At 45.4% G+C, this 24,435-nt stretch overlaps 1 protein-coding gene across 1 annotated transcript in view; it reads left to right on the top strand.

The window, feature by feature from the left end:
- Nucleotides 1-13,377: 13,377 nt before the first annotated feature.
- The window catches only part of NTSR1 (neurotensin receptor 1), a 129,079-nt gene continuing 118,021 nt past the window's right edge, over nucleotides 13,378-24,435 (top strand). Inside the window, exon 1 of the mRNA XM_079979701.1 lies at nucleotides 13,378-15,084. Within this exon, the coding sequence (XP_079835827.1) occupies nucleotides 14,395-15,084 (690 nt within the window). The 5' untranslated portion in view covers nucleotides 13,378-14,394. The remainder of the gene's footprint in view (nucleotides 15,085-24,435) is intronic.

The raw sequence follows: 24,435 nt of genomic DNA, 5'->3' as shown, positions 1-24,435 counted from the left end.
TCTAGAGGGAAGCAGTCTCAATTTGTATCAATCCTTTCCAGCACAATTCCAAAAGTAAATTAATAACAGTGTAATTCTATGCGTGTCTATTAAGAAGACCCACTGAACTCAATGGCCTACCTTTTGAACATGCATAGGATTGCCTTGTTAAAGGGTTAATCCAAAGATTTCACAGGAAGGTGGAGAATGAGGAAGGTTTTGCCTCCTTGTCAGGACTGATCTTGGTAACTTCTCATTTTTACAAAGCCACTGAATCAGGAAAATCAATGTTTTATGGGAGAAAACCAGAATTTGTTTCCTCTTGAAAACCATGATTTAGTTCTCCATTCCAGCTTCTTTAATTGGAAACAGTTCTTCCCATTTCTCTCTCTCTCTCTCTTTCTCTCTCTAATATTGCTTGAGGCGGGATGCATAAGGGGGAAGAAATCTTCATAAAAGTGTGAAAGTCAAAGTACTCTGCAAAGCTGTAGGCGACTCGTTCCTAACCAGCACTACGCAAACTTGTTTTATTGCTTCAGAAAACATTTCAAAATGGCAAAATTTTCTCCAGCTCAAACATTTTTGCAAGCTTTTAATAGATAAGCTACTGTCTGATGCATTTCATTCTGGAGGAAGTAACAGTCTATTAAACAGCCATTTTCTTTGCACAGATGCCAATATGTTCAGCTGAATGCAGTCCAGAGGCTGGGCTATGAACGCGGAGGCAAATTTATTTGAACGAAGAGTAGTTTAATAACACTTTAAATTATCCTTAGTAAATGAAAAGGGTAATGCAGTCATGGTGACATTATTGGACCCATTTGAATGCAAATCAAGAATCGGGGTTTTAAGAATTACCATGTTAATACTGTTGAAGATCAAAGAAGGATAAAGTTTTGCATTTATGGAGCCATTCGCTTGGAGAGCTTGAGCAGATTTGAGAGAAACACAGTGGAGTTGAGGAATGGACAGCTGTCCCCTAGGCTCCAAAAGCAGTCCTCTTCCAGCTAACTCCACTGCAGTTAAGAACCTGGACTAAAGAATGGAGGAGAAATTTGATTTAATAATAATAATAATAAACTTTTATTTATATGCTGCCCTCCCTGGCCAAAGTCGGGCTCAGGGGGCTAACATCAGATATATAACATTGGTATAAAATCAAACAATAATTAAATTACCTCCTAAAAACATGTCAAAATCAAATTATAGTCTAATTAGATGGCTTTCCACACGGTTAGGGTTGGGAACAGTAGGTACTCATCAGCCCAACCATTTACGCTGATCTTATATGGGCCTGTGAGAATGCAGGGAGGCCTCTTTCATATTAGTTCTTAGACAAAAAGAAAAGGGGAGTCAAGCTGAGTCCTGACCAAAAGCCTGGTGAAACAACTCCGTCTTGCAGGCCCTGTGGAAAGATGTCAAATCCTGCAGGGCCCTAATCTCTTGTTGCAAAGAGTTCCACCAGGCTGGGGCCAAGGCCGAAAAGGCCCTGGCCCTGGTCAAGGCCAGCCTAATCTCTCTGAGGCCCGGGATCTCCAAGGTTTTGTTATTTGCAGACCTAGGGCTTGCCAATCAGAAGGTTGGCAGTTCTAATCCTCACAACGGGGTGAGCTCCCGTTGCTTGGTCCCTGCTCCTGCCCACCTAGCAGTTCGAAAGCATGTCAAAGTGCAAGTAGATAAATAGGTACCACTCTGGCGGGAAAGTAAATGGTGTTTTCTGTGCGCTGCTCTGGTTCACCAGAAGCGGCTTAGTCATGCTGACCACATGACCTGGAAGCTGCCTGCGGACAAATGCCGGCTCCCTCGGCCTATAGAGCGAGATGAGTGTGCAACCCCAGAGTCGTCAAGGGAGGGGTCCCTTTACCCTTACCTTTAAGGTCCTCTGTGGAGCGTACCAGGAGAGGTGGGCCCATAGGTAGGAGGGTCCTAGGCCGTATAGGGCTTTAAGGGTTAAAACCAGCACCTTGAACCTGATCCTGTACTCCACCAGGAGCCAGTGCAGCTGGTAAAGCATTGGATGAATGTTATCCCACTGTGAAGACCCCGTAAGGAGTCTTGCTGTTGCATTCTGCACCCGCTGGAGTTTCTGGGTCAGTCTCAAGGGCAGCCCCACATAGAGTGAGTTACAATAATCAAGCCTGGAGGTGACAATAGCATGGATCACAGTGGTGAGATCAGGGCGAGAGAGGTAAGTGACCAACTGCATAGCACGGTGGAGATGGAGAAATGCTGCCTTTGTTGTAGCTGCAACCTGCGCCTCCATAGAAAGGGAGGCGTCGAGGGTTACACCCAAACTCTTGACAGAAGGCACTGGCACTAACTGAGATGGGAGTTGGCCCCCCAACCCCATATCGTCCTGACCCAGCCAGAGGACATCTGTCTTTGAAGGATTTAGCTTCAACCAGCTCATACACAACCATCCAGCCACAGCTTCCAAACATCTGACCAGTGTTTCTGGGGCCGAGTCAGGTTGACCGTCCATCAACAGATAGAGTTGGGTGTCGTCATTTGTTTCTCATTTAAAGGTGAACTGATGTAAACTGTCAATTTCCAAAACAATAAGTAAATGGAAACACAGCTATCGTTTGAAATTCATACACCTCTGAACTTTGCAATGCAGTTCTCTTGTCATGTAATATGTACATAAAAATGCATATTCTGGGGTAAAATATGCATTAAAATGAATATATTAGTGAAAATGGTGTACAAAAATGCATTGCATAAGGAGAAAGCACATTGCAAAAAATTCTTGATTAGGGGAAACTGCATACAAAAACGTGCATATTGGGTTAAGTTGGCACTGTTGAATTTTCATAAAGTTTTTTTTTTAAATGCACACTGATATGGAAAAGTGGAGAACTGAACTTAAATTGGCAAAAATGAGAAACTGAGAGAAACCAAAATGGACAGATTCGTAGCTAGTAGTCCCTATGAAGGATGGCAACTGTGAGGATGCAAGAAAAAGTAATCTGTTGCAAGATGATTCATTTTGAAACCTTTTTCTTGTCTTTCTTGTCTTTTCTTTTTGGCTATGAAGTCCTCAGAAGACATTTGAGAGCAGTTGCCATGCAACTACAGCAAAGGAAGAGTTGCCTCCATCACAGATGGAATAAATACCATCTCGTCAGCTCCATTCTCTTTCTTCAGTGAGCTCATCTGCCCAGTAGGGGGAGCCTCTGAAGGGCAAAATCAAGGAAGACCAAAGATGGAGAGAGGAAATTTCACCGGAATAACCCCAGCACCATATGGACATATGAAGAGCCCTTCAGATCAGGCCCATCTAATTCAGCATCCTGTTCTAACTGGCCAGCAGACACCTGTGGGAAACTGGCAAGCAGGATTTGGCCACAAGAGCCCGTGTGTGTGTGTGTGTGTGTGTGTGTGTGTGTGTGTGTGTGTGAATCCTTTGTAAGCTGCTTTGAGAGCCCCTTGGGGCTACTATAAAGTGGGTCATTCATATCTTCTTCTTTCTTTAGCGATCTCTCATAGCCGAGTAAGATCGTCTTCCATGAACACAGTTTTAACAATGAATCCGTAAGTGACTGTGGAGGCCAATTCTGGATCCGGACGTCCTTCCACAGTGGGGACATAGGTTTCCGGGAGAGAGTTGATCATGGTGAGGGTTTGCCAAGTGTACCTTCCTCTTAGCCTGTTTCTCCCTTTTGTCCTGAGTTCGAGCGTCTTCAAAGCCCATGACACCTTTGGTAAAGGCTGTTCTCCAGTTGGAGCGCTCTCAGGCCAGTGTTTCCCACTTGTCAGTGTTTATACTACATTTTTTAAAGATTTGCCTTGAGAGGGTCTTTAAACCTCTTTTGTTGACCACCAACATTACACTTTCCATTTTTAAATTCAGAATAGAGTGGTTGTTTTGGAAGATGATAATCAGGCATCCGCACAACATGAACAGTCCAACGAAGTTGATGTTGGAGAATCATTGCTGGTGATCTTTGCTACTTCCAGTACACTGGCATTAGTTTGCCTGTCTTCCCAAGTGATGTGTAAAAAATTTCGGAGACACCGTTGATGGAATCTTTCGAGGAGTTCATATATAAACATACTATCAGAGGCAGTATTCCTCCAAATGGGACGTGGGTGGCGCTGTGGGTTAAACCCCAGAGCTTAGGGCTTACTGATCAGAAGGTCGGCGGTTCAAATTCCCGCAACAGGGTGAGCTCCCATTGCTTGGTCCCAGCTCCTGCCAACCTAACAGTTCGAAAGCACAAAGTGCAAGTAGATAAATAGGTACCACTCCGGCAGGAAGGTAAACGGCATTTCCGTGTGCTGCTCTGGTTCACCAGAAGCGGCTTAGTCATGCTGGCCACATGACCCGGAAGCTGTACGCCAGCTCCCTTGGCCTGTAAAGCGAGATGAGCACCGCAACCCCAGAGTCGGCCACGACTGGACCTAATGGTCAGGGGTCCCTTTACCTTTTTTATTCTTCCAAATACCTGCTGCTGGGCAATTCAGGTGGGCAGAATGCTGTTTTGCTCATGTCCTGTTTAAAGGCTTCCTGCAGGCATCTGGTGGGCCACTGTGAGAATAGGATGCAGGGCTAGACAGGCCATTGGCCTGATCCAGCAGGTCCTTCTTATGTTCTTATGTTTAAGGGTTTGGATTACTTTTTGTAGCATATGTCCCTGAGAATAAATAGCATTGGATACTAAATACTGGGCAGGTGGGGGCGGGGTAATGGGGATGAGAGACTGCATCCCTTGACCCCTATATAACTAATTATTTTAACTTACTTGTGCCCACTCAGTTGCAATTTAAAAAGTAAAACATTTGCAGCCTGCAAGCCAGAAAGACCTGGCCACTAAGTGGTGCTATTGACAATCTTCCACCAAGTCTGTGATTCTGCAAGTAAAACCAAAAGGAAACAGAACAGGGCATTTCAGGAGGGAAAGGGAAGGACATGACAGAAGTATATTGGCTACCCACAAACCTCTGAATGTTGTAACTCTTCAGCATGGCTAGGAACAGAGAAACCTGCTATATACTGAGTCAAACCATTGGTCCTTATAGCTCGGTACTATTTACACAGACTAGCAGTAGCTCTCAAGGATTTCAGACAGCCATGCAAAGCATATCTCTGCATTTATTTTCTGAACTCCACAGGTAAGATGCACAATAAAGCCCCACAATAAACTCTGGTTAATTTAGTTTATTTCTCTTTTCTCAAAATTCCTTTGATGTCCTCTGTGCAAATTCGTTGTGAATTTTTGCTCTCGGGCAAAACCCAGTACAGTGGTACCTCATTTTTGAGTCCAGGATCCATTCCAGAACCCTGGACGCTCGACGGAAGGGTCACTCAACAGAGGGTCGCTCTGCGCATGGGCATGGAGCGGTTTTGCGCTTCTGCGCATGCACAAGCTGCGAACCTGGAAATAACAAGTTCCGGAACTTCCGGGTTTCCTGCAGACATTCCACGGAATGGACGACCGACAGGGCAGACTTAAAACGAGGTACCACTGTAACAACACTGGTCATCAGCACATGCCAGTTTCTTTAGAGAAGTTCTGAAATTGCAAGTCTGCAGAAGGAACTGAGAGGGAGGAAATAAATCTGTTTCTTTAGAGAAGTTCTGAAATTGCAAGTCTGCAGAAGGAACTGAGAGTTTCTTTAGAGAAGTTCTGAAATTGCAAGTCTGCAGAAGGAACTGAGAGGGAGGAAATAAATCTGTTTGCATTCCTTGCAGTTGACACACACACACACACACAGAGTCAGTGGCGTAGCGTGGGGGGTGCAGGGGGGCCCGGGCGCACCGGGCGCAACATCTGGGGGTTAGGGTTAGGGGGCGCAAATCCACGGGTTAGGGGGTGCAAATTACTTGCCTTGCCCTGGGTGCTGACAACCCACGCTACGCCACTGCAAAGAGTGTGTCTCTGTGTGTGTGCAGGCATTGGTGTGTGCATGCGCTGTAAACATCCTTCCTGAAGCACGACATTTAATAACCAAATTCAGTGCACTGAAAAGCCTTTAATTTTTCACACCTCTTTCTAAGCACAGGAACTATTTGTAAGCAGGGAAACGGCAGACACAGCCAAAAATGCAATTACCACCTTGGCCATTTGTACAGGCACCCTGGCGCTCTTTGAAAAGCAATACAACTTCCCTGGTTAATTTAAAGCCCGAGGCCAGCAATTTGGTGTAACAAAAAAATAGGGGCGCCTCCTGTTCATTTGCTTGAGCAACTGTAAATCAGTTGAGGGCATCATGCACGGGAGAAATTTGTCAAAGAGCACGTTTCTGGCAGTTGCTTCGATGGAAAAAGGAAATGTGTCTCTCTCAGGGGTTACTTTGCAACTGAAGGCTTCCAAATCCCTTGAAGTTACCCAGCCAAGGGAAATTAAAGTACAGTTGCATTAACTGGAATAAAATGTTCCAGATTGTGGTGCGTTAGGGCATGACAAAGGCAAGTTTCCTTGACATTCGGTAAGCTTTCCCCTTCAGGTTCCAAATGAATCTTCATTAAAAAAACCCGGTTAATAGGTAAGGTCATGCTGGTGATATTTTCCTAAAAGATTTTTAAGTCAGTGTAACATTTGAGGTTGGCTTTCTCCCCGTCACACAGGGTTTTTATTTTTATTTTAAGTTTCCGGTACAAATACACCTAAAAGGTCAAGTTGAGTACAAAGGCCAGAGAAGTTAAAAAGAAATAGCAAGGATTGAGGCTGGAGTCAGGGGTAAACAAAGGAAGGATTATTTTATTTTATTTTATTTTATTTTATTTTCGCAGATTTGTTTGAAATGCACCTGCACAGTTTAAAGGCTACGTCAGAGAAAAGCCCTTTAATATTGCAGAACGGAAGGTTCCCCTTTTCCTGTTACAATTTCCTTCTCCCCTGAGAGAAAGATCTGCCGATCATTTCAATATACAAAAGCTACGTTAGGCACAATTACATGTGAATGCAGTAAAGCAGGTGTTCCCCAACTGTGGCCCTCAGACCACCAGAGGTCCACAAGCTTCATTCAGGTGGTCCGCAGCATATCTGTTGAGGATACTTACAAGCTGAACTACATGGAATTCTATACGATTCAAATTGTAATGCAACCATAAAGAAGGCTGATCGCCGAAGAATTGATGCTTTTGAATTATGGTGCTGGAGGAGACTCTTGAGAGTCCCATGGACTGCAAGAAGATCAGACCTCTCCATTCTGAATTAAATCAGCCCTGAGTGTTCACTGGAAGGACAGATCATGAAGCTGAGGCTCCAATACTTTGGCCACCTCATGAGAAGAGAAGATTCCCTGGAAAAGACCCTGATGCTGGGAAAGATTGAGGGCACAAGGAGAAGGGGACGACAGAGGACGAGATGGTTGGATAGTGTTCTCGAAGCTACCAGCATGAGTTTGACCAAACTGCGGGAGGCAGTGGAAGACAGGAGTGCCTGGCGTGCTCTGGTCCATGGGGTCACGAAGAGTCGGACACGACTAAACGACTAAACAACAACGAAGTACAATGCAGGCAACTCCACATTTAAATCATGATTATGTTCCAAGTCACCGTGCACATCAATGGGACACGCATAAGCCTGCCCTGTACTGCCCTGTCCCCTTACAGCGCTGAAAACAGCATGCATATCAGTGGTCGCATGTGTGCCGATTCTGTGCAATTGGGGAATTGCCTGTATAAGAAATAAACGAAGCATTATGAGTACAATTTAAAAACATACAGCATCTAGCACAGTGCATTACAAAATTGCTACAGCAGGCAGAAAAATAATTGGCAATATCTAAGTCAGAGGTCAGCAAACTTTTTCAGCAGAGGGCCGGTCCACTGTCCCTCAGACCATGTGGGGGGCTGGACTATATTTTTTTGGGAAAATATGAACGAATTCCTATGCCCCACAAATAACCCAGAGATGCATTTTAAATAAAAGGACACATTCTACTCACGTAAAAACAAGCTGATTCCCGGACCCTCTGCGGGCCGGATTTAGAAGGCGATTGGGCCAGATCTGGCCCCCAGGTCTTAGTTTGCCTACCCATTAACTAAGTGGCCCATGGGGATTTTGGGAACCACAGCTGTAGAGGCTGCAGCTCTGAATAAGGGATGCAATTAATACAGATTTTAGGGTGTTTACTTTTTAGGATAAGAGTAAAATATATACAAAGGGGGCTAGGACTGCTGTATTCAATACTACTACTACTACTACTAATAATAATAATAATAATAGTTCAATATTCCAAAACTATCTCTTTGCAAGAGGTACCATGGCCATGGTTAGTCACAATCCAGATTAGACTACTGCATTGCATTGCATGTGGGGCTTCCTCTGAAGACTATTCCAAAGATGGTTCACAATTTTTGTGTGGTGTCAATATTTTCTGCTGTGTTTTTACTGGTGTTTGATGATGGGTAGGGTAAAGGAAAGGTACCCCTGACCGATAGGTCCAGTCGCAGACGACTCTGGGGTTGCGGCGCTCATCTCGCTCTATAGGCCAAGGGAGCCAGCGTTTGTCCGCAGACAGCTTCCGGGTCATGTGGCCAGCATGACTATGCCGCTTCTGCTGAACCAAAGCAGTGCGCGGAAACACCGTTTACCTTCCCGCCAGAGCGGTTCCTATTTATCTACTTGCACTTTGACGTGCTTTCTAACTGCTAGGTTGGCAGGAGCAGGGACCGAGCAACAGGAGCTCACCCCGTTGCGGGGATTCGAACCACCAACCTTCTGATCAGCAAGCCCTAGGCTCTGTGGTTTAACCCACAGCACCACCCGCGTCCCTGGTGGGTAGTGTAGGAGGCATAAAAATGTGTGAGAACCTAGGGCAAAACTCCATGGCGGTGTGCCAGGTATGTTTGTTCTTGCACTATCATTTGTGTAATGATACAAGGTGGTTGAGTGGTGGGTGTTTTTTGTTTTTTTTTAAGTTTGTTTGTTTTCGTTTTTAATTTATGGCTTTGTGCCTGTCTTTGCAATGCGGGCCTCGTGCACTTCCTGGAATGCCAAAAGAAGTCTTTACATCATGATCTCCCTAACTTGCCAATGACCATTTCAGGAATTGTGGAAGTCCAGGAGTCTGTGGCATTTCAGAGAGTACCAAGAAGGGTGTTTGTTTGGTTTGGTTGTTTTTTTTTAAAGGGGCATGGTGATTCTTTCTTTTTTTAAAAAAAAAAGTTGCTACAGGGATGAGTGGGTGAAAGTTGGGACCTCGATTGTGACTCTAAAGCATGGACTTGACCAAAGCATCCCTTAGGTAAAAACAAAGTTTAAAAAAGCAAAGACAAAAATCATGTGACAAAAATGAATCAATTTATTGTGTATAGCCAAAAGCAATGAACAGCAGAGGCTCAAAGCAAGATTTTCCTCAAAACATAACCACGAGACTTGAGTCAAGCTTTAGTTTAGAATAAGCCGCTCTCAACTTTCCATACTTCCTTTAACGTATTTACTTATTTTATTTTATTTATTATTTGTTTCATAAAACCTGTAAAACAACAACAACCTCGAAGCAATTTAGAAAATGAAAAACTCAATGAAGTCATCAGTAAAAACAATTAAAAACAACTATTTAAAACTTTCAAAAAATAAACAAATCAAGAATAAGATTTTTTAAAAACCCCAGATTGAAACACATGCACACGTGATTGGTTTGCCTAAACAAACATGTTTTTATCATGTTTTATATAAGCAGTTGGCTCCTTATCTCTCTCGCCCTGACCTAGCCACTGTGATCCACGCGACAGTCACCTCCAGACTGGATTATTGTAACTCGCTCTACGTGGGGCTACCCTTGAGACTGACCCAGAAACTCCAGCGGGTGCAGAATGCCGCGGCAAGACTCCTTATGGGGTCTTCGCTGCGAGATCACATTCACCCGGTACTATACCAGCTGCACTGGCTCCCGGTGGAGTACAGGATCAGGTTTAAGGTGCTGGTTTTAACCTTTAAAGCCCTATACGGCCTAGGACCCTCATACCTACGGGACCGCCTCTCCTGGTATGTCCCACAGAGGAACTTACGGTCTGCAAATAAAAACATCCTGAAGATCCCAGGCCACAGAGAGGTTAGGCTGGCCTCAACTAGAGCCAGGGCCTTTTCGGCTGCAGCTCCAATCTGGTGGAAGGCTCTGTCACAAGAGACCAGGGCCCTGCGGGACTTGACATCTTTCCGCAGGGCCTGCAAAACAGAGCTGTTCCACCAGGCCTTTGGTCAGGGCGCAGCCTGACCCCCCTCCTCTGGCAATCTGCATAGAATTTTGCTTATTGGTTGCCATAAATTTGATTTTAATTAATTTTTATAATGAAATGTTTTTAGAATCGTTGGATTATTTTGATTGTTGTTAGCCGCCCTGAACCCAGCTTCGGCTGGGGAGGGCGGGATATAAATAAAATTTATTATTATTATTATTATTATTAGTCACCAAACAGATTCCAGGGAAGGCTCCTGCCTGATGTCAATATGGGAGATGGGCAGGAGGTTTATCCTTAGGCAGGCTGTTTGCACAATGAGATCCTTACAAGGTTCGAAAAAGCACAAGATGTCATAATGAGAATGCTTAAGCAAGAGTGCAAAGGCTTCCTGGACAAACATGAATCTGTTTTCTCTCTGATATGCATGGCAGCATAGCGGGAGATGGGACAGCCTAGTTGAAACAAAAATAGCAGTCTGGTAGTGTTTTCTCATCCCTGCTTCTGAATTCCTTAGCACAGAATGGTTGGTATTAGACAACCTTGTGGTTGGATGTGAGGAAATCTATCAATTTTGGTTCCTCTCGGTTCCTCGTTTTTCCACGTTTAAGTTCAGTGCTCCACATTTCTGCATCGAGGTCTCTTTTTGTCCTTTAGTCCTCATCAACATTGTGGTGCAACCTCTCCAGAAATTCTTGCAGGGATGTAACAATTTCCTTAGTGCTATGCTGAATACAACTCATGGGAAATCAGTGGCATTTGAAGAAGGTAACAGCCCTGTTGGGTCAAGCCAGGAGCCCATCTAGTCCATCATTCTATTCTTAAGGTGGCGAATTATATGCCTATTGGTGGTGATCACTGTATCTTCTGCATCAACCTTTCTTCGTTTCAGCTTCCACTACCCTCAAGAACCACCTTGTTGCTCCTTCAGGGCTTGGCGTTATGGTTGCTTTCCTGTCTTCCATGTTATACAAAATGGCATGTCTGTGTCCTTCAATGTTGTGGTATGAGTGATCAGGAGATTATTAGTAGGGGGACATGGGTGGTGCTGTGGGTTAAACCACAGAGCCTAGGACTTGCTGATCAGAAGGTTGGTGGTTCGAATCCCTGTGACGGGGTGAGTTCCCGTTGCTCGGTCCCTGCTCCTGCCAACCTAGCAGTTCGAAAGCACGTCAAAGTGCAAGTAGATAAATAGGTACCACTCCGGGAAGGTAAACGGTGTTTCAATACGCTGCTGTGGTTCGCCAGAAGCGGCTTAGTCATGCTGGCCACATGACCTGGAATCTGTACGCCGGCTCCCTCGGCCAGTAAAGCGGGATGAGCGCCGTAACCCCAGAGTCGGTCACGACTGGACCTAATGGTCAGGGGTCCCTTTACCTTTACCTAAAATTAAAGGACCTCTGGACAGTTAAATCCAGTCAAAGGCAACTATGGGGTGTGGTGCTCATATCACTTTTCAGGCCAAGGGAGCTGGTGTTTGTCCACAGACAGCTTTCCAGGTTATGTGGCCAGCATGACTAAATCACTACTAGCACATGAAGGACCATGACAAGTTCAGAGTGCATGGAAACACCATTTACCTTCCCACTGCAGGAAGGTTTATTTATCTATTTGCACTTTCATATTGCTACGTTGGCAGGAGCTGGGACGGAGCAACGGGAGCTCACCCTGTCGTGCAAATTCGAACTGCCGACCTTACGATCAGCAAGCCCAAGAGGCTCAGTGGTTTTAAACCACAGCACCACCTGAGATCCAGAGGTTCAATATTCTGTGTTGCTAGTGATTGATAAATCACTAGTCAAGTTCTGTATCTCATTGTTCCAGTCTTAATTTTGGTTTACTATGTTTTTGCATTAGATAGAGATTGAAAAAGTCTCTATGTAAATTTTCCAGCACTTCAGTGTGCATTTTTCCTCTCTCCCTAATTTTGTGAATTTCTGCATGACATTTCCACTAAGATATGCATGTTATGCACATTTCCCTGTAATGTGCACATTTTGTACATATTTGTTGTTGCTGTTTTTGGAGAACTGCAAATTTCAGAGAAATGCAAATCTCAAAACAATGGTGCATTTGGGTTTGTGAACTGGATGAACATCTCCTTCATCCCTGCCTGTGTCTGATATTGCCAGTGGTAAATCTCCTTTCACCACAAGCCTTTCACTGATTTTTTGCTGCCATGAAAATCCAGGGTCTAGTAGGAGGGGAATTCGCTGCACACTGATTTGGAGATTAAAATTGGGAGGGTAAGAGGAAGGTGGAGTCATACTTCCTGACCCCTCACCTTCCATCACTTCTGTGTCACCTGATCCCTGTGCCCCTCTTGTAATTTCAGGGCAACTTCTGACCTTCCAGCGTCACTAGTCAATTTGACATGCTACATGTGCAACCTGTCACTTTTCTATGACTCTTAAAAGCACCTCCCATGTGTTAACAGAGTTGTCCAATTCTGTAAGAGAAAGCAGGATTGTTGCAGATGAAGAGGCCGGATGAGGATGAAAGAACAAAGGCTTGCCTGAGACTACTTACTGTGTTTATGTTTGGTTCAGGATTCGAGCTCAGTGCTTCTCGATGGACAACTCAGCAAGCCCACAGGACTAGGTCCTAGGTAAAACTAGCTCTCCCAGTAGGCAGATGCTATGGGTGTGCAGCAGACGTGGTACCACATAGCCTGCCCTGTGTCCCTCCCCAAGCTAGCCTGATGCCTTCACCAAATTAAGAGTCATCTGGTAGTCTGGTTAGCATTTGCATGGGTGAAGTACCTCAGGCAGCAGAATGACTTGAGTGTGCCCTGCTTCGGGGGAGCCCAAAATGGTGATCCATTAGACAGGGAATATGAAAAATTCATCCAGCACTGACAGGGAACCTGTAGCCGTCCAGAAGCTGTTGGACTGCAACTACCATCGTCTCTGTCAATTGGCCAGGCTGGCTGGGGCTGATGGGAGTTGGAGTCAAACAGCAACTGCAGGTTTCTCTACAAAAGAAAGTGTATTGGAGAAGGAAGACTCCACACCGTGTATCAACCTGTTTCCACTACTTGGATCCCTGTGGAAGAAATACCAAGGAGCTGGAATGATTTCTAACCTGTCATGATAGTCTTCATAAATGATATATCTAACTCGTTATGAAATCCATAAAGCTGAAAAATATGCAAACACTGGTGTACAAGAGGGCAGTGTAAAGGAGGCCCCCCCTTATAAATATTCAGAGGTTTTGAAGATGGGGAAGATGAAAGGGGGAGAGAGCCCTTTAAGGAAAATATTGGCCAGCTTTCTGCCAATTTGATTTACACAAAGGGATGGATGAATCTGTCAATTTTGGTTTCCCTCAGTTTCTCATTTTTCCAGTCACGAATTCAGTTCAGATTTCTGCAGCAACTCACAGTGTGTGTTTTTTCCCTTTCCTTCTTTAATTCCTGCAAAAATTCGCAAGCATTTTAAAGTGAATTTCTCCTACGAACACATTATTTCATGCAGTTTGAATAATACACACACCTCCCCGAAAATAGTCCCTTTCTACATGTTACTGATATATCATTTCTGTGCATATGTATTCCTTTTTGTAGACATTGTTCCACTGGAGGAGCACATTGCAAAATTCAGAGGAAGTGCAAATGTCAAAGGATCGCTGCACTTCTCTTGGCGTAGCAATTTGAGGTGCGCAAATTCAGTAGCTTCACATTACAAGGAGAACAAAATTAAATTTCTCCCCATCCTTACTTACACATATAATGTATACATGGCCGGGAGAACAGCTCAGTCTCTCTCACTCACTTGCTCATCCTGGGGAATGAGAGAGAGAGAGATTATTGTCCTGCTAAACCACATTAGCGCTATTCGCATCTGGAGAGTGCAGGAGCCTAAAGAACGAGGCACGCACAAAGAGCCAGGGATGGGGGGGAGGAGAATCAGAGGGGGAAAGCCACGAGAGCTGCCTGCTGCCTGGCTCTGGGCTCGCAAGTGAAAACTGCTGCATGATTTTCTGGAGCCGTCTCAGTGTCAGGCTGCTTCCAACTGCTCTCCCCTTCCTCTCTCTTATACACACAGAGAGAGGCTTGTCAGCAGGCTCCTCCTCTCCAGCACATTGCAAAACGAGACAAGTTTCCACTTTGGGTTTGCACTCTCGCTGCTTGGCAGCAATCAGCACCAGTCACACCCTCCGCTCAGACAGTTTCCAGGCAGCCTCCCTCAAAGCTGGGTACCACTTGGGGCTGGAAAGCATCCTTAAAGCAAGCATCCTCAGCGACGTTCCAGGAAGCCTTCTGCTCTGCGAGGAGAGCCGGCATGCACCTTAACACAACTTCTTCGCTCTACCAGCTGGGATACCTTATGGGTCAGTTTCACTTGCTGCCCACCAACTACGCGCTGCCTTCAGCTGGGAATGTCTCCAATGGTTCAGAACTTGGGTCCAAGGTGCCCAATGAGGAGGACCTGGACGTGAACACGGACATCTACTCCAAAGTCATGGTCACCATCATCTACTTGGTGCTCTTCCTGGTGGGGACCATTGGCAACTCCATCACTGCCTACACCCTGGTGCAGAAAAAGTCCCTGCAGAACCTGCAAAGCACGGTCCATTACCACCTGGCCAGCCTGGCGTTCTCCGACCTGCTCATCTTCCTCCTCTGCATGCCCATCGAACTCTACAACTTCATCTGGGTGCATCACCCCTGGGCTTTCGGCAACAACATCTGCAAGGGCTACTACTTCCTGAGGGACGCCTGCACCTATGCCACTGCCCTCAACATCGCCAGCCTCAGTGTCGAAAGATATATGGCCATCTGCCACCCTTTCAAAGCCAAGAGCATCATGTCCAGGAGCAGGACCAAAAAATTCATCAGCTGCATCTGGGTCGCCTCATTCCTGCTGGCCATTCCGATGATCTTGACCATGGGAGAGGTATACAAGCAAGATCCAGGCTCCGTGATCTGCACCCAGATAGTAGAAGCGTCCACACTGAAAGTTGTCATCCAGGTCAGTTTCTATGTCTGCTTTGTTTTCTATTGCTGCTGGCAGCTTGTCTAAACTGCACCCGGCTCTAGCTATGTTTAATACCTAGAGATCAGGGATTATTTAGTGACTTAGGGAAAAAAATTGAAAACATAGCAAGCAGACGCTCATTTTCCTATAAAGCCATAAGCTTTCCCCTGTCACAGCAGATGACAGAAGCTCTCTCTCTCTCAAGCACGCTCAGTTCCTCGTGTTGCTCTCTCGTCGGGAGTCCTTGCGTGCCGCTGCTCCCAGATGACCGAAGCCAGCAAGCTTGCTGAACTTTGAAGGAGAGCTGCTTGCAATTCTATAAAGGCTGTTTCCCACATGACACGGTGTAAAGGAACATCTATGGTTTTTAGGAAAGTGTAGTGTACATGCAATGCAACAAACACACATGAGTCCCACATGTGCAATTGTGAGCTGGTGGAGTTTGGCTCCGGGATCCATGCTGCAAGAATGCTCACCTGCAAACCCAGGTTTGTGCCTGCGTAATGTGTGAAACTGTCCTAAGATTCAAAAGCAAAGCTGAGTGCCGTCTGCCCCAATGAAATGGGAAGCTGAGCTCTGCAAACTGTATAAACTGTACAAATCCAGCCGATTTGCATGATTTCTCTTTATTATTTAGACGATTAAGCTTGAAATGTTTACTATTTAGTTTTAATTTATTCTGCTTTTGCTGCTCAAGAGGCAAGGAGTTATCTAGCTAGGGCACTGAAATTCATTCACTGACCCCTGGAAATCTTATCCAGGAACTCACTGGGGTCCTGGGATTTCCCCATATGTTACAAAAAAATTCACTCAACAATGGGGACTAGAAACTTGCTTTTAAACAAAAAGGAAAGTAGAGCTTCTCAAGAAACGCAAGCTTTTGCCCAATTGACGTATTGTACCTTTTCTTTTCTTTTCTGAGCTTGCACACATAATACACACTTGCCTGGTTATGAGGGAGGCCCTGGCTTTCCATGGTTATTAAGTGTGCAAAACATGCTAAAACATTCCCTGAAGTTGCTCACAGGTATAATAGACTGGAAAAGAAGAGTGTGGAGTTCCATGTTAATTCATAGTGAAGCAAACCAGTACATGTGCAAAAGAATCATTTGCACGGCTGCATGCTGAGATAAAATGCCACATTGTTGAGAAATGCCACCAGGGCTACTGTTCAGCCGTGTAGTGTTTTATTGGCTTGTTCCTAGAAGGGGCACACACGTTCCTAAACGTGTGCCAGTGTTCCTGATGGTGGATAACATAACAAGGACAAACCAAGGCATTTGGGCTGGCAAGTGGATGTGAGAAAACATTAACAGCTGAGAGCTGCACCCCATTACTATGAACGGGAAGTTAAGTCATTGGGGCTTCACTGGGAACTTTGCATAGGACTGCAATGTGCAACCCAAAATGTTGTGTTTTTCCATAGAAGTGATTTCAGTGCATTCCTAAAATTAGCTTTGAGCTAACTGTGGATATCCTTACAGTTTTACAGGCAAAGGCTATTCATGTTTATTAGAAGTATGCAAGCATGGATAGAGTAGCATCCTTTGACTTCAACGCTTTAGGTCAAGCGACTTAATCATTGATTGGCACATGCTTCCTGACTTCAAGAAGGCTTAAGTGGTTTGTGGATCTGGCAGCGCATTTCAGCTTCAGGAAGGTGTGCTATGTGTTCCAGAGTGTAATTGGTGCTCCCACCAAACACACACCAGCGATTTGTGAAATGCTCACCAACGCTGAGAGGGGCTGATGTGTGGGAAACTTATGCCTCTAATTACAAAACAAGTGGAGCTTGGGTTCTTGGGTCTAAGGGAGTTGAATTTTGCCAAAACACTGTGCTCAGATGGGTTTGTGGATGGAGCCTACAGAGTGGAGGTTTATTTCGATGTCACAGTGGATGGGAGGAATGCTGCATGTGTTCTTAAAGTTTACCCAGGCATGAATTTAAGTGCAAGCAAACTTTGAATCAATATCAGTGTCAAACAAGTAGCATTGCTTTTAGCCAGCTGCAAAATGGAAAAAAGAAAGAAAGAAAAGCAACAAAGTGACCCTTGTTTCTAAAAGGAAGCACTTCAGGACTAAATGTCTCGCAGATCCGTAGGAGAACAAAGGCAGTTTCCTGTCCTAGCAATGTATCCCAGGCCCAGAGGGGATGCCAAAGAAAGTCAAGGAGCAACATCCTTCTCCAAAATCAAGGCAGAATAAATTTTGTTCCATGCGTCTGTAGGAACACATTACTTAGGAGCACACTAAAGGTAAAGGTAAAGGGACCCCTGACTATTAGGTCCAGTCATGGCCGACTCTGGGGTCGCGGTGCTCATCTCGCATTATTGGCCAAGGGAGCCGGTGTACAGCTTCCAGGTCATGTGGCCAGCATGACTAAGCCGCTTCTGGTGAACCAGAGCAGTGCGCAGAAATGCTGTTTACCTTCCCACCAGAGCAGTACCTATTTATCTACTTGCACTTTGATGTGCTTTCGAACTGCTAGGTTGGCAGGATCAGGGACCGAGCAATGGGAGCTCACCCCGTCGCGGGGATTCGAACTGCCGACCTTCTGATTGGCAAGTCCTAGGCTCTGTGGTTTAACCCACAGCGCCACCTGCGTCCCACTAGGAGCACACTACCTGACCTAAAGTAATTGTGGAAGTCAGTAGGTGTGAAAAAGGACACATTTTTGTCTCCTTTTTAAAAACATGAATACCGCAAGGTAGGGGTTCTGAGCTGTGTTAGCCACCCTGAGGTTCCAAGTTCAATCCATGACATCACTAGGTAGGGCTGGGCAAAAAACTTTGCCTGAGACCCTGGAGAGCCACTGCCATTCATTGTAGATGATACTGAACTTGATAGACCTATGGTATGACTCAGTAGAAGTCAGATTCCTATGCACTATCTCATGAAGTGCCACAGAGGATAGATAGCTAGAGGTGGGGACTGCTCCAATGAATCACTTCTCAGGAGGACAGATGTCTCCTAGTACTCTGTGCTGGGATAAGATTCCTGGAGACTGACCACCACTTTTTCTCCTATGGAAGTTGAGAAAGGCTTCCTATATGATTCAGAACCCCAGTCATTCAGTGGGGCTTTCCGTTCTACGCAGGTTGTGCCTAAACTGAGAAAAGTTCCATGGCTATAATTACACCCTTTACTTGTCCTCTTGTTCTTCCAGCCAGTAATAAGCATGTGCAGAGGGATATCCCTCTTGCGGCTTTTTTTTTGGGGGGGGGGGGAGTTTCATGACTAACATTCAAGAATGCAGATTTTATGGGAATACAAGCAATTCAAAGAGGAACTATGTGTTTGCCTGAACTAGAGTGAACCTGGTTGTTGTGCTCCTTCTGAGGTAGTTTGTCCACCTTTGGTCCCCAACCTGCACTCAGCTCTCATCTGTGGCTACTAGAAGCAGCCAGCATGTGAAAATAGCCACACCCCAGGAAACCTTCTCTGACGGGGCTGGCTAAACCAGGTGAGGGTAGCCAATGGGTATCAACCCCTGCTGAGTTAGGGACTTGCATTCAGAAGACAGGATGAGCAGAGGAGACCAATAGTGGTTCCAATGGTCAAGAAAGAAGTTTCTGCATGCAGTGGCAGACGAAGCTGCTTGGGCGCCTGGAGCAGTGTACCCAGGGGTGGGGCGAGCCGCACTGCGGAGTCTCCAGAGTCTGCCTGCCTCCTAGCCTGGAGAAGAGGAGGTTAAGGGGTGATATGATAGCCATGTTCAAATATATAAAAGGATGTCACATAGAGGAGGGAGAAAGGTTGTTTTCTGCTGCTCCAGAGAAGCGGACACGGAGCAATGGCTCCAAACTACAAGAAAGAAGATTCCACCTAAACATTAGGAAGAACTTCCTGACAGTAAGAGCTGTTTGACAGTGGAATTTGCTGCCAAGGAGTGTGGTGGAGTCTCCTTCTTTGGAGGTCTTTAAGCAGAGGCTTGACAACCATATGTCAGGAGTGCTCTGATGGTGTTTCCTACTTGGCAGGGGGTTGGACTCGATGGCCCTTGTGGTCTCTTCCAACTCTATGATTCTATGATTCTATGATTCTATGATTCTATGATTCTATGATTCTATGATTCTATGATTCTATGATTCTATGATTCTATGATTCTATGATTCCACTCAGCCCCCTACAGCTGGGAAGGAGGCGGCGGATGGACCATTTGGGCAGTGCAGAGTCTGTGCGTGCCCAAGCCACTGGGTCTCTCCCAGGAGAGACGTATGGCTCAGACATGCTGCAGGCCCTGTGGTGCGTGCTGCCTGGCATTTTGTTACCCGCCCCCCCTCAGTGGTGACACCCGGGGCAAACCGCACGCACCACAGCCCCTTTCTCCGCCCCTGTCTGCACATGCTGTAGAGGGAAGTGAGGGGCAGATGGGGAAGGGAAACTCTGATCCTAAACCTTCATCTTTGGGTGAAGAAGATGCTAAGGAGTCAACCGTACACAAATCTGGAGTCCGTAAGGTAGTTGAATGATGCCTTGCTTGCCACCTTCCAGCAACTCATGCAGCAAAGCTGGTGCCAAACGTCTTGCTCTGCTTTCCTTTGGATTGCAACAGTGAGGCCGAGAGGGACATCTTGTCATCTGGGCAGCCCAGGAGCTCCACACACACTGCCCAGGGTTGTACCCCAAAGAGGGCATTTTGGTGCTGCTGATGAAACGGTTTGACCCCCCCCCCACCTGGAGGCATACTCTGTTGTCTTTTCAGAAAGACGGACAGCAACAACTCGGTGGGAGAACCACAATGCAAAAATTGGAGTATTTGAAGGATGGTTGTGTTTCGGTTCAAGGATTGTTTCAGGAAACAGCAAATTGGATGGATTTGCCTTTAAATGTGTGTTTCCCCCTCATCCCTAACTAGGGCTGAGGGGACTCCAGTTCAACTCCCTTCCTAGCCATGTCACTTAGGCGTCCAGTCACTAAGCCTGGTCTGCTTCACAGAGTTGTTGTGGGAATAACATGGAGAAGGAAGTGATCATATGTGCTGCCTTAAATAACTAATAAATAATAAAGCTTTGCCTGCCCTCGCTTCAGAAAGAAGGCAGAGGTATATCTTTCCCCATGACTGAAGCAAGGAGTAATAGCAGATTTACTCCAGGAACTGTGCTCACATGTTTCCTGCAGTAAGAATGCCACTGGGAACATTTTAAACTATTGGAGCAGGAAGCCTCTGCAATAGTCTTTAAATGCTCCAGGGAGCTCTTTACTGCCGGACGTATTTTGTGAACAAATGCGACCTGGGGGCATTCTGTGCAGTAAATGACAGTTGTGAGTGCAGTTCAAATGAGTGATATCTACTCCCTCATTAAAAATCTGCATTGAAATCTGCAACCCTTCTGATTCCAAAGTTCCTTCTTCACAAATTACTCTTGGTGCAAATCATCCATAACATGATAAAGAATAGTAGAGCAACAGATAAAATTTCAAGATAAAAAAACCTAGACCAAAATGAGGCACATGAGAGAAGAATGGAGGTGGAATTATTATAGAATTTAAGATGGGGAAAGTTCTTGGGTGTCACCCAAACTTACCCTCCCTGCTCAGGAATCTGGGAGCTACAGCTTCCCAGACAAATCTACAGCTTCCCCACCCAATCTATGCTGAAAACACCGCCATGAAAAGGAGAGTCCACTAAGACTTGCTTGTTCTATATTGCTCCAGAGAATGGGACTAGAATAAAGAGATGCAAATTGCAGGAAAGCAGATTTAAGCTTAATGGTAGGTGAACCCTCCTAGGAAGAAGGGCCATTTGATGTTGGGACAGACTTGCTTCATGCTTTTGACAGCCCTTCAGGTACTTGAAGACAGAAATCATGTCTCCATTTCACCTTCTCCTCTCCAAGCTAAACACACCCAGGTCTTTCAACCATTCCTCATGGGTTCCTGTAAGTCAGTGAGAAATGAGAAATGGCATGTGTAGCAGAGTCAGTAAGGGGAGGCAGGATCAGTGTTGTGAGAGAGAGATAAACGAAGGCGCCCAAAGCAAAAGCAGAGCAGTCACCTGGTATAGCACTGAGAAGAATTTAGGAGGAAGATTTGAGTGCCGAGATTGGCTTAGGAGAATGGTGAAAAATACGGACACAAAATAACACTAAGATTCCTATCAGCAAGAATTGATGGAAACATACTGAAATGAATCCATTTAACACCAGGCAAATGTAACAAGGGCTGGATCTAGACACATAAAATAAAAAAAATCAGGAAAACACGTAAAACTCATAATGGGAAATCACGTTGCTGAAGGATCAAACTCTACAGTGCCATCTTGCATCACAGTGTTATAACGCTTTTTTAAAAAATGTAGATGAGTCCAATATCAGCTCTCAAGTCTCACCTAAACATAGTGGGGTTTTAGCATCAAGGGTACCTTTTATGACATGTGGTCGTCTTGTGACGAGGCATCAAAGTTCTGCACTCTGGTTTTCAAGGAGATAAGGGAGATCACTCAACAATAAGGGTTGCAGAATCCACAACTGGGTTTGTTGTCCCTTTCTGACAAAGAGCGGAAAAGCTTACTGATAGAACTGATAGGTTATCTCTGTTAGTGGCTGCTCAACAGCTTGTCACTCGGAATTGGAAAACTTTGGACAACTTAACATGAAGGCTCTGGTTGGCCAATGGGAGCACAGAATGCTGGACTGTGTGGGTCATCAGCCTGATCCAGCAGGCTTTTCTGTTATTACAGTGGTACCTCGGGTTACAGACGCTTCAGGTTACAGACTCCACTAACCCAGAAATAGTACCTCGGGTTAAGAACTTTGGTTCTAGATGAGAACAGAAATCGTGTGGCGGCAGCGGGAGGCCCCATTAGCTAAAGTGGTGCTTCAGGTTAAGAACAGTTTCAGGTTAAGAATGGACCTCCAGAACGAATTAAGTTCTTAACCCGAGGTACCACTGTATTAGCACATCCTTGGGGTACAGGGGGAGGTAGAGGTTCCTCACTGTGTGTTCAGATCCCACACATGCTCTTTGCTTGCATTGCCTCTCTAGGGGAAGACATGTGGAGGTTGAGGAGAGTGACACGGGTTAACTAAACGAGGTTATTTCTAGCTTTGGTTAACTAAACAAGGATTGAAAGCATGTGCTCCAAACAGGGAACGTCAGAAACAGCTATTGGATGCTACTCAGCTGCTTGAACCTATGGATCTGGTCTAATGCTATTTCCTCCTTTGGATAGATGTTAAAAACAGCTAGAAAGGAACCCACCTGCTCTCCCTCCCTCCTTTCATCCCTTTAAGTTATTCTTTCTCTTGTTAGGAAAATGTCAAGAGACTTCGGGTTAAACAAGCATCCTACTTCCTTCCCGCCTCGAAATTACATTTCTCTGCTTACATTGTCAGATCCACGCTCTATGGCAACAGACCGTGGTTGCAACAACAGCAAAAGAAAACAGAAAAAAAAGCCACTTTGAAATGAGCTGGATTCTTGCGAGGCAAAACAATAGCACTGAAGGCACAAAGGGTGGCTGTCTCCCAAGTACCATTTTCAAAGGAGAATTCGGCGTCTTGGTAGCTTGAGGCTGTTCTGTTTAAAAAAGCAGCAGCAACTTCTGGGAGCTGTAAAGTGGGGAGTGGGAATGCAGTCTCTGTGCTGGGGGATATGAATGCACTACGCAAAATGAATTCAGTAATGCTTGCTGCGTTTCTGTGTGATTTACTGCTCTGGATCTGCCCCATTCCATAGGAAGGAATAATTCTGCTCCATACCTGCTCCGCATCAGGCATGATTGAATAGTTCAATCATTTAAATGTTGGGACACACACAGCAAAATTATCCAGTCCCTGCTCTGGTCTCATGTAGTGATTTTGCCAGAGTAGATGGTCTACTCTGACTGACAGTTCTTCAAATCCCAGGCTAAGTACCTTTACCATCACCTGTTGCCAAGGCTTGTCTGCATGTCAAGCATAGGCTAAAGTCTTTCTCCAACCAAAGATTGGCCTCTGTCCCGCATCCCATAGGACAGACTCTCTGGATCACGAAGAAACAATGGCGATAGGCTTCTCTGAGGGTGGATCAGCTATACTCCTTAACACTCTGAAAGCCAACCTTTTCTGGCGTGCATGTGAAATGTGACTCCAATCTTAATACAGGAAAGAAACATGCTTCCTTTATCATGCATTTGGGTAACCCTGCTGTGACATCAATGGAAGTCAGGGGACCATACTTAAAAGCTCTTAAAGTTGGCATGATCCAGAACATTGGGTCACACCCCACCCTGTGATCTGTCAGTTTGCCTTTCCATTTCCTGGTCCATGTTGCCTTAACCAATGTTTCACCCTGTAAAATGGGGACAAACTTTTGTGTAAAATAAGAGCTTATGAAAAAAGCCCATCTGGTCTAGTATCCAGTTCTCACAAATTGTCCAATCAGTTGCCTATGGGACCTCAGAAGGGGGCTCTCCTTCACTGGAGGTTTTTAAGCAGAGGCTGGATAGTCATCTGTCAGAGATTCTTCGGCTGTGGATCCTGCATTTCAGGGAGTTAGCCTAGATCAGCCTTGGGGACCCTTACAACTCTTTCATCATGTGATTGTATGACCCAAGTACAGCTGTGCTCTCCCCAGTTGTGATTCCCAGCAGTTAATATCCAGAGACATTCCGTCTCCCACAGGAGAGACAGAACACGATCTAGACAGACGTTTTGCCTTGTTCTTTCAGGACAGCTGGTATCATTATGCCTCCTACGTGTGCAGCCCTGCAGATCTCTTCCTTCTGCCTTTTAATTGCCTCAGCTCTTTACTTTAATAGAGTGCCTGTAATCCAGGTAACTTGACATGGATCAATAAACCACCAGCCTCCCGTTGAGTTAGACATCCTAGCCTCCCTTCCTTTCCTTTGCATTTTGGATTCTGCGGTCTCAAACTGAGACAGTCTTCGTGTGCAGAAGCAAACGGAGCAAACAGCTACTTGATCAAGGCCCGTCATTGATTTTGCGGCTGAGCAGCAAGAGATCTGGACATATGAAAATGATTTACAATGAGGATGGGGAAACTGGGCCCTCCACTGCAGATGTTTTGAACTATTGCGCCCATCATCTCTGACTGCTGGCCATGCTGGTGGGAGTTGGTGACCAACATTACTTAGAGGGCTGCAAGTAGGGAGAGACAAATGTATCAATTTCTCATTTAAAAAAATCTTATGCTAAGATCTCCACATTCCCACATCAGTTGGCCATTTTTTTTAAAGTCCTCATGAAAATTCATCATCATTTTAGTTCAAATTCCTACAAATATACACACTTTTCTGTGCATTTCCCCCTAATATGCTCTTCCTCCAAATATACACACTTTTTCTGTGCATTTCCCCCTAATATACTCTCTCCAGGAAGGCTCACCTGGTGCTTTTGCTAT

The sequence above is a fragment of the Podarcis cretensis genome, assembly GCF_951804945.1.
Source record: "Podarcis cretensis genome assembly, chromosome: 6".
Taxonomy (NCBI): Eukaryota; Metazoa; Chordata; class Lepidosauria; order Squamata; family Lacertidae; genus Podarcis; species Podarcis cretensis.
Note: the sequence above shows the minus strand (reverse complement) of the source record. Positions and strands in the feature narration are given on the sequence as shown.